Raw genomic sequence first — 14264 nt, 5'->3', positions numbered from 1 at the left:
AATCCCCTCTTCTTGAGTGAATCCTCTAGCAACAAGCCGTGCCTTAAATCTGACACTCTCAACTTCACCAACTTCAATCTTCATCTTGAAGATCCATTTGCAGCTAATAAGCTTTTGGGTCCCTGGATTCTTCACCAAAATCCAAGTATGGTTTTTGAGTAGTGACTGGATCTCTTCTCTCATAGCTGCAAGCCATTTCTCCTTTTCCTTACTCGACATAGCTTCAGCATAGGTGGATGGCTCTAAGCACTCCAATACCTCAGCAACACAGAGAGCAAAAAAACTCATCTCATAATCACTGAACCTGGCTGGCTTTCTGATCTCTCTTCTGTTTCTGTCCCTGGCTATAATATGTGATCTCTGATCATCATCAATCTGATCTCGTTGCTGGGGTTGCTGTGGACTTGAAGCTTTATGGGAACTTGAAGCTCCACCTCCATTCTGATCATCTGGATCACTAGGTGGTGGCTGGCCATGCTGAACTTCTTGATCAATAGATACTCTTTCACCCATCTGATCCTCAGTCTTCAAGAATGGCATATGATGCTCATGGAAGACCACATCTCGGCTCACAATTATCTTCTTGTTCCCCTCTTCAGTGCACCACAACCTGTACCCTTTTACTCCATGTTGGTACCCAACCATCACACATTTCTGAGCCCTTGCATCAAGCTTTCCCTGCTTGCAGTGGGCATATGCTCTACAACCGAACACCTTGAACTGATTGTACTCTCTATCTCCACCATACCATCTGACATCTGGGATTTCATTTCCTATAGCTGATGATGGAGAACTGTTAATTAGCACCGCAGCAGTACACACTGCCTCCCCCCAGAACATCTTTGGCAAGCCTGATGATAAAAGCATGCATCTGACTCTATCGAGGAGTGTTCGGTTCATTCTTTCAGCAACTCCGTTTTGTTGCGGATTAGCCGGGACTGTCCTATGCCTTTGTATCCCATTTGATTTGCAGAAAGACTCAAAATCTTCAGATAAGAACTCCAGCCCGTTATCAGTCCTCAAGCACTTGAGAGTGGTGGATTTCTTCAGCTTCATCTCTGTGCACCATTCCCACAGACGGCGCCACTTGTTATGAAAGTATGCAAAAGATCGATGATAACAACAACCATGCGGAAAAAGAAAGAACACTAGAGTTTTACGTGGTTCGATCGTAAGATCTACGTCCACGGCCAAAGGCAATATGATTCAGTATATTGAGAAATATGCAGAGATTTACAATTACTCAAGAACTCTCTCCAAGAACTCAACACCTCTAATCTAATTCTAAACCAAGAACTAATCAAGTGATAGTTTGGAGACTCTTTTCTTGAATATCGAAGTAGCTGATTAACTTTTCCAGATGCAGCCTTCGTCTGCTTTATATCAGTCCCTTCATCCTCCAACGGCTCTCTTGAGATGTTAGTTAACAAACCAGTTATAACTGTTCCAACGGCTACTTCCCGTTTCTTGGTTTGCATCAACATGCCGAAGTGCTGCATGATGCCGAGCTCAATAAAATGCCGAGCTCAATAAAATGCCGAGCTCAATAAAATGCCGAGCTCAATAAAATGCCGAGCTCAATAAAATCTTGAACGAGCTCAACCTCTAACAAATCTGCAGCTGTTGAGAATGACATTGATTTTAGCTTGCTGCATCCAACGGTGATTGTGAGATTATACTCCAACAGTAGTAATAAGCAAATCATCTGATTATTCTTACTTTTGTTAGTCTTATCTCTTGTTTTATTTATACTTATATTTTATTTAGTCTTCATTTATTCATTTAATATAATTTTCTTAATACATTTAAGTATTTACTAATGATAAGCTTTTGATAATTTGTTTTGAATTATTTATATCCCATTGGAAGGATAGATATGATTGGGGAAAATCTTAGTAACAAGTAATCATACTAAATTCAATTACTTATTTGATTGCTTATTTGATTACTTAGCTCATCTATTTAGGTCTCTTTCTTTATTCGGTGACTGATTGGACTTCTTCACCTCCTAATTTGTAATACAAGTAAATTTATCTCCTCTAACTTTATAATAAAAGCAATTCTTTTCAAGAACCAGTATAATTGATTGTTTCACTGTTTTATTGTTGGACAAATAAAATATTTAATCATTTTCATTTACTACACAACTAGTTTTATTATCGACTTTTTTTCTTTTTCCTTTTATGGTGCTGTATCATTCTTCTTCTCTCTTTCTTTCATTCTTTACCTCCAGAATTTTCTGGTTGTGTTGGGAATTAATTGGAAGAAAGATCCAGAAACTTGAAGCACTAACCTGAATCGGTGCATGAGCAAACGGTGAGTTTTATGCAAGCCCTAATTCACTCCCCATTTTCACACTTTTAAGTCACTCTCAGCAGAATGTAAAATGTTAGGGTGAAACGATTTTCGATATGTTTCTTCCAGAATCGAAACTCAACTTTCAATTTCTCATCGTGTTTTCATTTTCAGTTCGATTTGTTTCCGTTCCTTGATTACTAGCTGCATAATTTTAGGATTCACCCAACAGAATGCTCATGGGTCATGCTGAGGGGCTGCTGAAGCTTGGTTCTGATAAAAATCTGCTGCATTCCGATTCCGGCTCTGATCTTGATGTTGATGAAGGAGCCGATAATCATCCGAGAGTGCTGTACGCAGCTTCGTTCGACGAACTCGCATCGAAACATGTTAATTACGATACGATAATATGGCTCTCGATATCTCTATTGCTAGTTTTGGCTTGGGGTGTTGGGATAATTATGCTGCTTTATTTGCCCTATAGAAGATATGTGCTTCAGAGAGAGATTGCATCGCGTAAACTCTATGTTACATCGGAAGGAATAGTGTATAAGGTAGTTAATTAGTATCTTGTTTGATTCTGTATTTCTGTTAAAAACTGTCTTGGTGAGTGGTGACTAGTTGGGCTGATGGATAATGTTTTTCTTTTCTTTTCTTTGTTTAGGTGTCTAGGCCTTCGTATATACCTTTCTTAGCGAACAGAAATGTTGAGAAGCATGTACCTCTTCCATTGATTATTGATGTTATCACAGAACAGGGTACAACATGAAGCTCTCCAATTGTTTTTCTTCTTTTTTAATGTCAAATGCAATGGAAATTTGCATTTGGATGGACCATCTAACTTGTGAAGCAGTTTTCGGGTATTGCTTAACTTGATTGTAGGATGCATTGACTGATTATCAGTTTTTAGTTATCGAATGTTGTTTATATTTGTATGTGCTTCTTTTGTGGACTTCTGTGATGCTTTTTTACCTCATAATGCCTACAAATATTCATCACTGGGGCATTGGTAACATTGTTCTATCTGATAATTAGCCAATTAGGCTGAAGCTCATTGGTTGTGTTCATACTTCATATACGTTGATGATTTACATCACTAGGTAGATAAACAGTTGCACTAATAGTAGGTGAGGTTGAGAATAACACATGTCTGAGCTTTCTATAACAACTCGTTTCACCTCCCCACTCTTTTGCTTGAACAACATTACAATTTTTCTAGACCTTATCTTGATTCCTTCTCATCAATCACCACAATAACTCTTTTCCCTTTTTATATGAAATGAACGATGTTTATATATATGCACACACATGTGAATATGCAGGTTGGCTGCAATCATTGTATGGACTGCATACATTTAGAGTTGAAAGTATTGTACATGGTAAGGCTGCACCTGTCGATGAATTACAAGTTCAAGGACTCAGTAACCCTGGATTTTTGAGGAAGGTATTGTCTGACCCAAATTATCTAAACTTATCTCTGATTAAGAATAAGATTCTTTACATTGCTGATTTGCTCATAGTTTCCTAAGTTGAATTGTTAGATTGTAATGTAATTCTTAAATAATTTACATTTACAGGTTATAATAACACGTGCTTCAAAGGCTTTACAAGATACTGGCATAAGCTGGGACCCTAACATCAAAGTTAACAGCACTGAAAGTATGTTTCGCATGGAATCTTTGACCTTGGGTCCAGCAGTTTTAAGATCACCATTGTCTAAAAGCACAAAGGTAAACAATAACTCCGACCCCTTGTTAGTAGATGCCATCAGACTTTCTGCCAGATACCTGCTCTGCTTTTTTTTTATGGCAGTTCTATATTCACCTCATGTCACACATGTCAATCTTAAGGTAGCTTTAGTTGATAGAAGAACACATAATTTGTTTGTGCATGCTCTTAGTTAACGTAGCTGGAGTAGAAAATGATTGTGCCGGTTCTGACCATGTTTCTTCTGATCACCATGGTTCTTGAAATTAGTTGTGCCCAGTAGCAATAAATAGCCATGTATGTTTTAAAGTGTCTGACCGCGATGTTAATTCCATATAGTGGTATGATAAGGGTCAAGGTCATCACGCCAAGGAAATAAATAAAATTTAAAAACAATAAATATGGGAAGGATGATTTTTATATTCAAAAAGAAGGGGAAAAACTGTGACAATTTATGTCAGGGTGTTGCCCCTGGCTTGAAATTCCGATGAACTCTGATGTTTGACCAAATGACTTGCTCACCCTAAACCAGATTCTTCACATATTTTCTTAATGATCCCTACCTCTATAATCTACTCTATTCATAATTAGAGAATTTTACAGTTTATCCTGAAATAAGCTTTTGAATCATAACTATGAATATGAAGTATGAATAACTTAATCAATTGACTGATGTTCTTTCCCTTCCTGGAACAATTTTACAGAGTTCATTGCATCTCAATAGCAAAACTATTACCTACCAAAATGAGATGAATTTTAGCATGACTCTCATGAACTCATTCTCTTTTATGCGCATTTGATGCAAACCACAGAATTTGTTGTGCCAATTCACGGACGCTAAGCTCCATGTGTTGTAAGTTGTCAAACTTGCTTATGAGAAGTGTATACTCAATACATTAGCATCTACTGTCTTATAGATAATGGGATCTCCTCGCCGGGCTTTGATGGAATCCAAAGGTGTGGTACCTACAGATGCAATGCTTAACAAGCTAGAAGAAGTGAACAAATCAGTGAAGGTGATCTCTGTTTTCTTTATGTTGCTGCATAACTCTTAATAGTTCTGCAAATAAAGATACTTTTGCACGGATCAATAATTGAGGGTAAATTATAAGCTTCATTTTCTAATGGTGCATCTAAATCTGACATTTCTTGGCCTCATAACCAGAAACTTGAGTTTCTCATTGAGAAAAAACAGGGCTCGGCCGGTCCGAGTCAGGACGATGCATGAGAAATTAAGGCGTGGCTGACCTTCTCTGGAGGAAGAAGCTAATGCAAATACATAGTACATTTTTTTTAGAATTTAAGAAGTGCAGTACTGTAAAAATACCTAGTTGGTTGGCTCTTGTTGAGTTTGAACGCCCGAAATTACGTATGCTGGTTTGTACAAATGCAAATTGTGTTTCGTCAAATAGTCTTTGGTGGTGTTCAGTTTCCTGGATAAAATAGTACTACTAAGATATAATCTAGTTGTGAGATTATTTTAGTTGGAGAGAGTTGACTATCACTAATTATCACATGATTATCAATATATGATTAAGTTATGAGATTTAGTCTAATGAACCAACATAGTACATATTGGATTAAGTTATGAGATTTAGTAGTAGTAGTAGTAGTAGCAGTAGCACGTGGACATAGTCCCGTCAAATGTTGCGATCTGGCCAGAACTTACCACACACCCGCGTGATTTTTTGGACAACCATGCGGCCCACATCGCACACGATGTTCCCATACAACACGCACAACATGTAAGCCTGGGTGTTGGTTAATACTACTAATGTTTATCTGTATTACTGTATTAGAGGTTAACTTAACAAGTACTGTGCTACTGCACATACATCATATTAATGAGTGGAGACTTAATTTATTGATACAAATACGCTCACTGATCTCATAAAAATTATGCCTAGGATTTAGTATATTTATATAAATTCACACCTTTAAAAAATTATTAGTGGTTCTTATCAGAGTAGAATTTTTCCATTTTTACATATTTCAACTTTAATATAGATTTATTATTTTAGTCTACTTACTTTTATACTTAGCTTTTACTACATGGTTTAGGAAGTATTTATTCAAATTGTCTTCTTTGGCTTAACTGCTATTTTTGACATTGTATTCTTGCCGTTAACAACATTTTAAGGATAATCTGAATATTTGCGTATTGATTTTCTGTTCTACAACCATTTGAAAATAGAATATTCAATATTGCTTCTATAATTAGTTATTAGGACAACATTGTATAACATAGTGAAACGGTGGTGCTAAAATGTAAATAACATTCCCATTATTCAATCAAAAAGAAATTGATACTGTAGTAACTAATCATAGACACCATCAGCACAATCCTTAAATTCGTTGACCCCTCCCCCGAACTCTGTATAGATCCAATTCGCAGACCATTGTTTCGTAATTATTTACTTAATTATAATTAATTAGGTTATTTTTCGTAAACATGTAGTATAAATCCGTCAATCATCCGACTCTCCATTAAAGTAACTCTACTCTCATTCCCTCTCTTTCTTTCTTCAAGCCTGTATCTTTTACATTAACGCCTACACACTCTCTGTCGTCGCCTCTTGGTTAGTCACTGGCCTTCCTCGGTAATACAATTGACATTTTAATGTTCATGAAAAGACATAATTAGCATACAAAACAAAAATAGAATAAAATATTCCAATGAATAAAGAGAATTTTAGCTTTAAAAAATTTAATACATTTTTCATTTTTTTCTTTTTATTAATTGTAAAGAGTCGAATATTTAGATACCCGAAAAACAAATCAGGTCGGGTATTGGGTGTGCCTTTTAGACAAATTTTGGGTTTGGGTACCCGGTTTTTTCGGGTCGGGTACCCATGGATATCGGAATTCCCACCCCGAGTAGGAATACAAAAAGAAGAGAAGAGAATAAAACTCAATGTATTACTATGAGGCAATGATGTAGAGTGCTTGTTCAACGACATCGGAACAGAGGAATGAATGGAACAATCTTGCGGTGACTCGTGTTGAATGTCTACTTCTCGAATGGAACTTCGATCATAGTACCAATCTATAATGGCTTCCCTGATTGTCTGCAAATTGCATATACTAACAAAGTAAACAAATAGCTAGAAACTAAATGTGCTAATTATATAAAAAAATGTGTATATTCAAACTATTCATAATGTACAACAGAAAATAGTCCAACATAATCTCTCAATAATAAATATCCAGTATAACACATTAAAAGAAAATATAATATATATTCCTCAAGTATAAAATGAAGAAGTAAATAGAAACAAAACTCACTTTATTTGCAAGAGAAATACTCGTTTGAGAATCTGGGAAGTGGCCATGACGATAGCAAGAGTGAACCAACACACCTCTGCTAAGAGAGTTCTTCAGTCCAACTAATGTTTCTATGAATGTCTTTCGAAATTCTGAAATAACACAATGAAAATGGAAACATAATTTTTTATGTTAGTTAGTTGAGTTAGAAATTAGAATTGATGAAGATTAATTGGAACAATTATAGTACCTCTCATGAGTTCTATTTCAGTAGAGTTGCAGGTCGATAAGTTCAAGTTACGAGCGCAACTAGTGAATCCTACCACGTATAGAACCTGCAGACAATCAAATTAATTTGACGCTTAACCAGAAATGTTTGTAAAACTATATTTAGTGTACCTGAAAACTATCGAAAGCTGATTCTAGTACAAAGACCGGTGTCTGAATATCCCCAGTAAAATATTCAGGAAACAAACACTGATATACAAATAAATAGTTAGTTGTAAAGATTAGGAATGAGAATTTATCATAATAAATATGTACAATCCCTCACCAAATTTGGATTCATCTTAGAAGTGCAAAGCATTGGCCAACTCCTTCAGCCACAGAAAAAAATTATTGCAATTATGATATGCCAACATTAAACCTTGCAAAAATTCATGTTAACATTCAAGGTAATAAAGTTTTATGCACCAACAAAATCAGAAGACATTACATCTAAATTTAACAGAATATGTAATTATGAGGAGGTTCCCTATCATTCTAAAACATATGGAGTTTTCTTGGTAAGAAGTATATAAAGTAGAAAAGTGTAGCAGAATACATGTGTTTTTACCACACCACTGTAATATTGTTCCCTTATTATGTGTGCATGCAAATCCTTCCTGTCAATGAAACATTAAGATTTAAGATAAATCACATTTTTGTTTAGAGTATAAATTTTTTTTGTAATACTTACCCATGAAGGAAAAAACCGGAGTCAGAAATGCACTTAACCCGGCTAGTATTGGGAAAGAGATTTCGGAACTTATCGCAATGGAGCATAGTAGCTAGTCCACCTGCAGAGCTCCCAACGAGTATAGCCTGAAACAATAAAGTTCAAATGATGAAGTTAGCTCTATGTCAGATACGTATATCTTGACAATGTACATCTATTTAATTGAAGTAAATTAAGTCAAGGGAAAAACCTACTTCCTTGGCTTTTCTCATTCCTTTACCAAGCATTTCCTCCATCATAACATTAAAAATCCTTGCACCTCGAAATGAGAGGTTCGACTTCTGAATTATTAGTATTATTGAATAAGTTGGTAAGATTGTTATCTCTAACCATAAAGATGAAGAAAAACAAAATAACAAATGACCAAAGACTTACTGAGTGCAATATATCTGACATAAATGATGAACCATCACAATAATGAATGAAGGTAAACCTTGTGCCAAGTGCAGAAATCTACAAAAAATAAAAATTCAAATTATCATCCGGAATTGAGACATTTATATACACACATATATATGTACCTGGATAAGATATGCAATTTGAATCCATTATGTCCGAAAAGATGGTTTGAGGCTGCATCCATTTACTACTTCCAAAAGGTGTCAGTGATCTATTGTAAAATTCGGCTAGTGAGTAACACCATCCACCAGGCTGAAATATACATCAAACAAAAAAGATGGAAAATATAAGCACAAGATAGCATGCAATAATGAAAATCATTTTCGAAATAATGTTAAAGGGTGTACTTGCAGATACACCATCCAACTGTGAGATCCGTTTCCAGATCCCTCAACATAAGAGTAAGCAGGAGCGCTCCCATCAAGACAAACTGTAACGACAAAGAAGCTAGTTATTGAGTCAATAAACACATACATATTCAAAATAAATAAAAAAAATATATAGTAACAGTATCTGTATTAGTACAGTAACAAATACTACTAAGTTTGAACCTGCTCCTTTAGGGATAGCACTCTTCAGAAGAGTAAGGCACGAGGGTATCACCATGAATCTGAGCAATTGAACAAATCAATATGCTCAACCAACCAACCACAATGATGGCTTTCTCCATTCTTTAAATGAAAAAAAATTATGGAAATACAATTAGTGTTCAAACAAAGAAAAATCTCAAACGAGGCCTACAAACACAATATTAAGCAAAGTCTTTACTAAACCAAAACTGGGAGTTCTGGAATTAGGAGATTTTATTTGATAGTAGAACTTAATCTTAGTTAAAGATTTTGAGTAGAGAAGAAGTCTGCTCTAGATGCCAAATCATATAAGTAAAGTGAATTAAAAATTTAGATCACTGGCTTCCAAAAGTTGTACACGAACGAATACCGGAACTTGGATTCCAAAGTTGTAATCACAAGTTCCCAAATGAGCAGCCTCCTGAAGATCTTATTTAACTGCAAATTGGTGAAGCACAGTTTCTAACAACGACTTGGCACAGTTGAACTTAATAATTCAGGCAATTTTAAGAGTTAAGTAGATTATAATTTTAACAGTTTCCAGATGATTTTTTTTTGTAATTTGCTACAAATGATGTCTCATGTCACTGATTCCATATGCAAAGATTACTTGGATAGGCGAAGGCATAGAAAAAGTGACTGAAATTCATCCTAGAAACACCCACGGCTTAGGCAACATGCAATATCTTCATATATCTAACTAGCAATTAATCAGAAAGCAGATTAAGGATAAATCATGCTTGCTCTTTGGATAACCTAATAAAACCAAATACTATAATCATTATCTTCAATATTCCAATTGCGCATTACAAAACCGAACTGGATACTGAAGAAAACAAAAAAAAAGAGCATACTAACAACATATACATCTTTAGCCCTTGCATCATTACCTAGATGAGGGAACGAGGATGTTGAAAAATCAAAGGTGAGGTGTGATCCAAAAAGTAATCTGTTGCAACAACAAGCAGAGAATAAGTTTCAGGGAAAAAAGAAGCAAACTGAAACACAACACCTGTTAGGGCTTCTTCACACACACTTTTGTGAAGAAGTTTGTGAAGAAGAAGCAAACTGAAACACAACACCGGTTAAGGCTTCTTCACACACGCTTTTGTGAAGAAGTTTGTAAAGAAAAAGCAAGCTGAAACACAGCACCACTAATATTGGGGAAGAGTATGTTCAAGTTGTTTAAAAGCCGTGCAGCAAATCATCATAGAAAAACAAAATCGAACAAATGGTGAAGCCAAAAAATACTCCTCTCTTTCACACACACACCACAGTTCAATCAAGCAGTAGAATTATAAACAACCAACGGCTACATGAAGGAATCGGATTTCTGTTGCTTTTTACATATGCGGTGTAGTTAAACTGTTATCCAAAAGCAAATCGAGACAATAGAGTAAAAGAGGCATAGCTGAATTAAACAAAACAATCCAAAAAATTAAATTCAAAACCCCGAAAAATTAGGAAGAAAAATAAGCTCATAATTACCTCAACTGCACAAATCATTATTATGGAGTAGCTAAACAAAATTTTCACAGAGAACCACTTGAGTAGCATATTAATATTCCAAAACAGCTACTACGAGCGAGTAATATTATGCAAAAAAAAGAGATACAAACTGTAAATCGATTTTCAGCAGCAGAAATAATGTGAAAGGTATAAAAAAATGATTAAAAAAATAAACATATGAAGAAGATAATCGGTGATGGGTGAATAGCGACAGCAAGTAACAAATTCGATTTGGTAAGGAAATCCAAGAGAAATTACCTCGACTCTTATTCGGTGACGAGAGGCCATAGAGGGCTTGAACAAATAGTGGGAGAGTTCCTTTCTGAAATTTTGATGATGGCGAATGGCAAAGAAATTGGATAGTTAGGCTTGTATCGCCATTAAATGACGAATTGCTCTGAATGGAGACCATGATCGGAAAGTCAGGCTTCTAGAGTTATTGGAAAGAGAGAAGATGGTAAAGATAATCATGAAAAAACGGTCTGAAACTGAAAGCAGCCAACTACTGGAGATTTCATTATTCAAATTTCCAAAACAAATTTCCAAAACAAAATGGCTGGTAATTCTCATCATCGATTATCAAATCGTATGATTATGAATACTGAAAACAGCCAACTACTGGAGATTTCATTATTACTCCATTGTTTTATTCTCGTAATTAATAACTTAATTATAACTAAACTTGGATTAAATATTACTGTATATCAAAACAAATATACATTCCCAGTCGCCAAAACATTTAAGAGCATCTCCAATAGCGGCGAGTGCACCGGCTAGCCGATTCTTGGCGCTCGCCGGTCCGCTTGCCGAACCATTGCAGCCGGTGAGCGTCAAATCGACGAGAAAAACGGCGAGCGCACGCCGATTTCCGAGCGCTCGGCGATGCGCTCACCGATCTCCTGGCCGCCATTGCAGGCTCCAGATCGGCGAGCGGGATTTTTTTTTATTTTAATTTTCGAAATACTATATATACGTGATTTGGAATTCATTTTCATTTGCACCACTTGTTTTAACGAGTACTCTCTCTATCTTAATTTCTGTACAATAGCAACAACGCGAAATGGAGCACAACAACGAGTCTACTCCAGTGACGAGCGGGTCTCAAACTCCGACGGTACCCGCGGGAGGTGGATGGGGTCCGATGCCCGGGTACTACTACCCTTAGCAGCAGACGATGCCCGGGGTGGCATCCGGGGGTGGTATGCCGGGATGGCAGGGGATGCCGGGGGTCCGGCGATACAGGGCAACCCCCTATGCAGATGACGCCAGGGTACCCGGGGATGCAGATGACGCCATGGCACTCGGAGATGCAGGGGACGCCGGGGGGCAACGTCTATCGCCCCAGTCTTGATTTTGCTACTGCTGCTTCGCACACATCGACTCCAGCGGAGACGCAGTTCACTGGGTGTGATTCTTTCTCCTTAGAGGAGTTGGGGGATAGATCTCGGGGATGCGGACACCCCCGTTCAAACAGGGGGAATAGGGCGGGGTCGGGGCGAGCCAAAGAAGAAGAAGGGGAAGGGCAAGAGGGTGGTCGGCGAGTCGTCACAGCCGGCTGATGACGACAGCCCGGCACGGAGGAAGTGGACGGACGCGGAGAACGTCGCGCTGTCCAAGGCTTGGGTGAGTGTTTGCGATGATCTCATCGCCTCGAACAATCAGAGGATCGTCAACTTGTGGGCTAAAATAGCAACAGCCTACAAGGCATTTTGTCCGGATGGGAGGCCACGCAGCGGGGAGGAGTGCCGGAAGGGGTGGGACCGAATCCGGCAAGGGGTCTCCCGATTTTCGGGCTTGTACACCAACGCCCTCCGAATGCAGTCCAGTGGCTAAACTGACGAGGACTGCAGGAGGATGGCGGAGAAAGAGTTCCCCGTGCCCGGGCTTTACAAGGAGTTCACCTACTGGAACTGCTACCAGGTGCTAATGGACTCCGAGAAGTTTCGGGCAGGAGTCGATGCTGGCTGGCCGAAGAAGCAGCGCCTGAACTGTACCAGTGATTACGCCGGCGGCAGCAGCGGCGGTTCCCACTACCTCCCCGAAGATGCTTAGGAGACCCCGTCCCCTACCGCGTTTACTCGCCGCACTCGCCCGGTTGGTCAAAGGCGGGCGCAACGGGCTCGCCAGAGGTCCGAGGAGGTCCAATCGCCATCCCCCACTGTTGGCAGCCCGACAGCCGACCTCGTCTTCTTGGCGAGTCAACAAACGCGGGCTCAGATGTACAAGGTTATATCTGACTGGAAGAATGCCACTGACCCCGAGGGGAAGAGTTTTTTTCACGCACTGCTCGTGAGTATGCGAGCCGATTTGACTGCCGCCGCGGCACATGTGGGGGGCTCTGACGCGACCTCAGATGCCGCAGATTTGGGGGTCCCGGATAGCGGCGACGACGGCGACGACGGAGAGGCGTGAGGTGGAGACGGGGGGCACGTGCGTGGAGTAGGAGTTTTTTTAAAAAAATTAATGCAAATTTTTTTTATTGTATTTTTTTTAATTAATGTACTTTTTAAAATTTTAATATTATTATTGAATTTTCCCGTATATATGTCGTAAATTTAATTCCGTATTTTGTGTGATTGTTAATTATTTATTTTTAATAATTTTGTTTATTGTGGCTGGGCTATGGCTGGACTATTGCTTGTCCAATTGCTTGTCCTAATGATGTGGCAGGAGGAGTTTTAGGGCATCCGCAATGGGCGGACGATGGCACGCCCGATGGCGCGCATCGTCCGCGCCATCCATCGTCCGCACCCATTGCGGGTGCGCGCCATAGGGCGCGGACGATAGTCGCGCCCTACGCGGAGGATAGCGCGGACGATGGCCATCGTCCGCGCCATCGTCCGCCCCATTGTGGAGGTCGCGGACGATCAACCGCGGACGATGGCACGCGGTTTTGTTTTTTTATAAATACCGTTCATTTGTAACATTTCATTTCACTCGATTTCATTTTGGAAACTTACAATTACATAATTACTACGAAATGGATTCAAGCCCCAATAGTCCTACGTTTAGCGCAGGGGCGCATTGGCCGGGTACAGAACCCGGCGATTATCGTTCGTTCGACACCAACGCCCATTATGATCCCGATTTCAGTACGGAATCGTATGGGTTGTCTGACATGGAGCCGTCTCCGCACCGCCCAACCGCAGCGGCCGATCCCGACCCCGCCGCGACCGCTTTCCGCCCCAGCCAGAAAGAAGCGGAACCGGCAGCGGGCGCAGAAGTTGCCGCCTCCCGGTGATTGCGATGAGTACGCCCCCGGCCGTACGAACTACAATGACGACGAAACTCTCACCTTGGCCCGGTGTTGGGTAGATATATCGGAAGATCCGATATTCGCGAACAACCAGCGACAGATCGCGTACTGGGAACGCATCGCGGACCTCTATAATTCGGTGAAGCCGCCGACCGCGTACAAGCGCAAGCGCGAGCAACTCCGCAAGCACTGGGATCAAGTCAAGAAGCAAGTGAACTTGTACGTGGCGGAGTTCGAGAAGTTCACGCGGTCACAGGGGAGCGGCGAG

At 39.4% G+C, this 14264-nt stretch overlaps 1 protein-coding gene and 1 long non-coding RNA gene across 8 annotated transcripts; one reads left to right on the top strand and one right to left on the bottom strand.

Moving 5' to 3' along the window:
* The first annotated feature begins 2145 nt into the window (after positions 1-2145).
* Positions 2146-5411, top strand: LOC121765641. 2 transcript variants are annotated; one of them, XM_042161848.1, is made up of 7 exons: positions 2146-2316; positions 2470-2849; positions 2960-3053; positions 3618-3739; positions 3873-4025; positions 4920-5018; positions 5168-5411. In XM_042161848.1, exons 2-7 carry the CDS (start codon positions 2529-2531, stop codon positions 5228-5230), a joined length of 852 nt encoding a protein of 283 aa, XP_042017782.1. In that variant the 5' UTR covers positions 2146-2316; positions 2470-2528; the 3' UTR covers positions 5231-5411. The 2 variants fall into 2 exon arrangements, with proteins under 2 accessions (XP_042017782.1, XP_042017779.1); XM_042161845.1 differs by having other exon boundaries at positions 2148-2316; positions 2514-2849.
* Positions 5412-6692: 1281 nt separating this feature from the next.
* On the bottom strand, positions 6693-11365 carry LOC121792562. 6 transcript variants are annotated; one of them, XR_006048895.1, is made up of 14 exons: positions 10999-11365; positions 10122-10180; positions 9214-9333; positions 9010-9092; positions 8785-8914; positions 8639-8716; positions 8458-8544; positions 8225-8349; positions 8090-8150; positions 7820-7862; positions 7666-7743; positions 7517-7601; positions 7288-7418; positions 6693-7070 (listed from the first exon to the last, which is right to left on the bottom strand). It is a non-coding gene; the product is annotated as an uncharacterized LOC121792562 (long non-coding RNA). The 6 variants fall into 6 exon arrangements; XR_006048898.1 differs by having other exon boundaries at positions 8102-8150; XR_006048894.1 differs by having other exon boundaries at positions 7820-8150.
* Positions 11366-14264: the final 2899 nt, after the last annotated feature.

This window comes from Salvia splendens, chromosome 2 (genome assembly GCF_004379255.2).
Source record: "Salvia splendens isolate huo1 chromosome 2, SspV2, whole genome shotgun sequence".
Classification (NCBI taxonomy): Eukaryota; Viridiplantae; Streptophyta; class Magnoliopsida; order Lamiales; family Lamiaceae; genus Salvia; species Salvia splendens.
This window is presented reverse-complemented; position numbering and strand designations above follow the sequence as displayed.

Coding starts and splice junctions, on each gene's coding strand:
- LOC121765641 (XM_042161848.1), top strand. CDS start 2,529: ATGCTCATGGGTCATGCTGAGGGGCTGCTGAAGCTTGGTTCTGATAAA. Junction 3,054..3,617: donor TGATGTTATCACAGAACAGG/GTACAACATGAA, acceptor GTGAATATGCAG/GTTGGCTGCAATCATTGTAT. Junction 4,026..4,919: donor CATTGTCTAAAAGCACAAAG/GTAAACAATAAC, acceptor ACTGTCTTATAG/ATAATGGGATCTCCTCGCCG.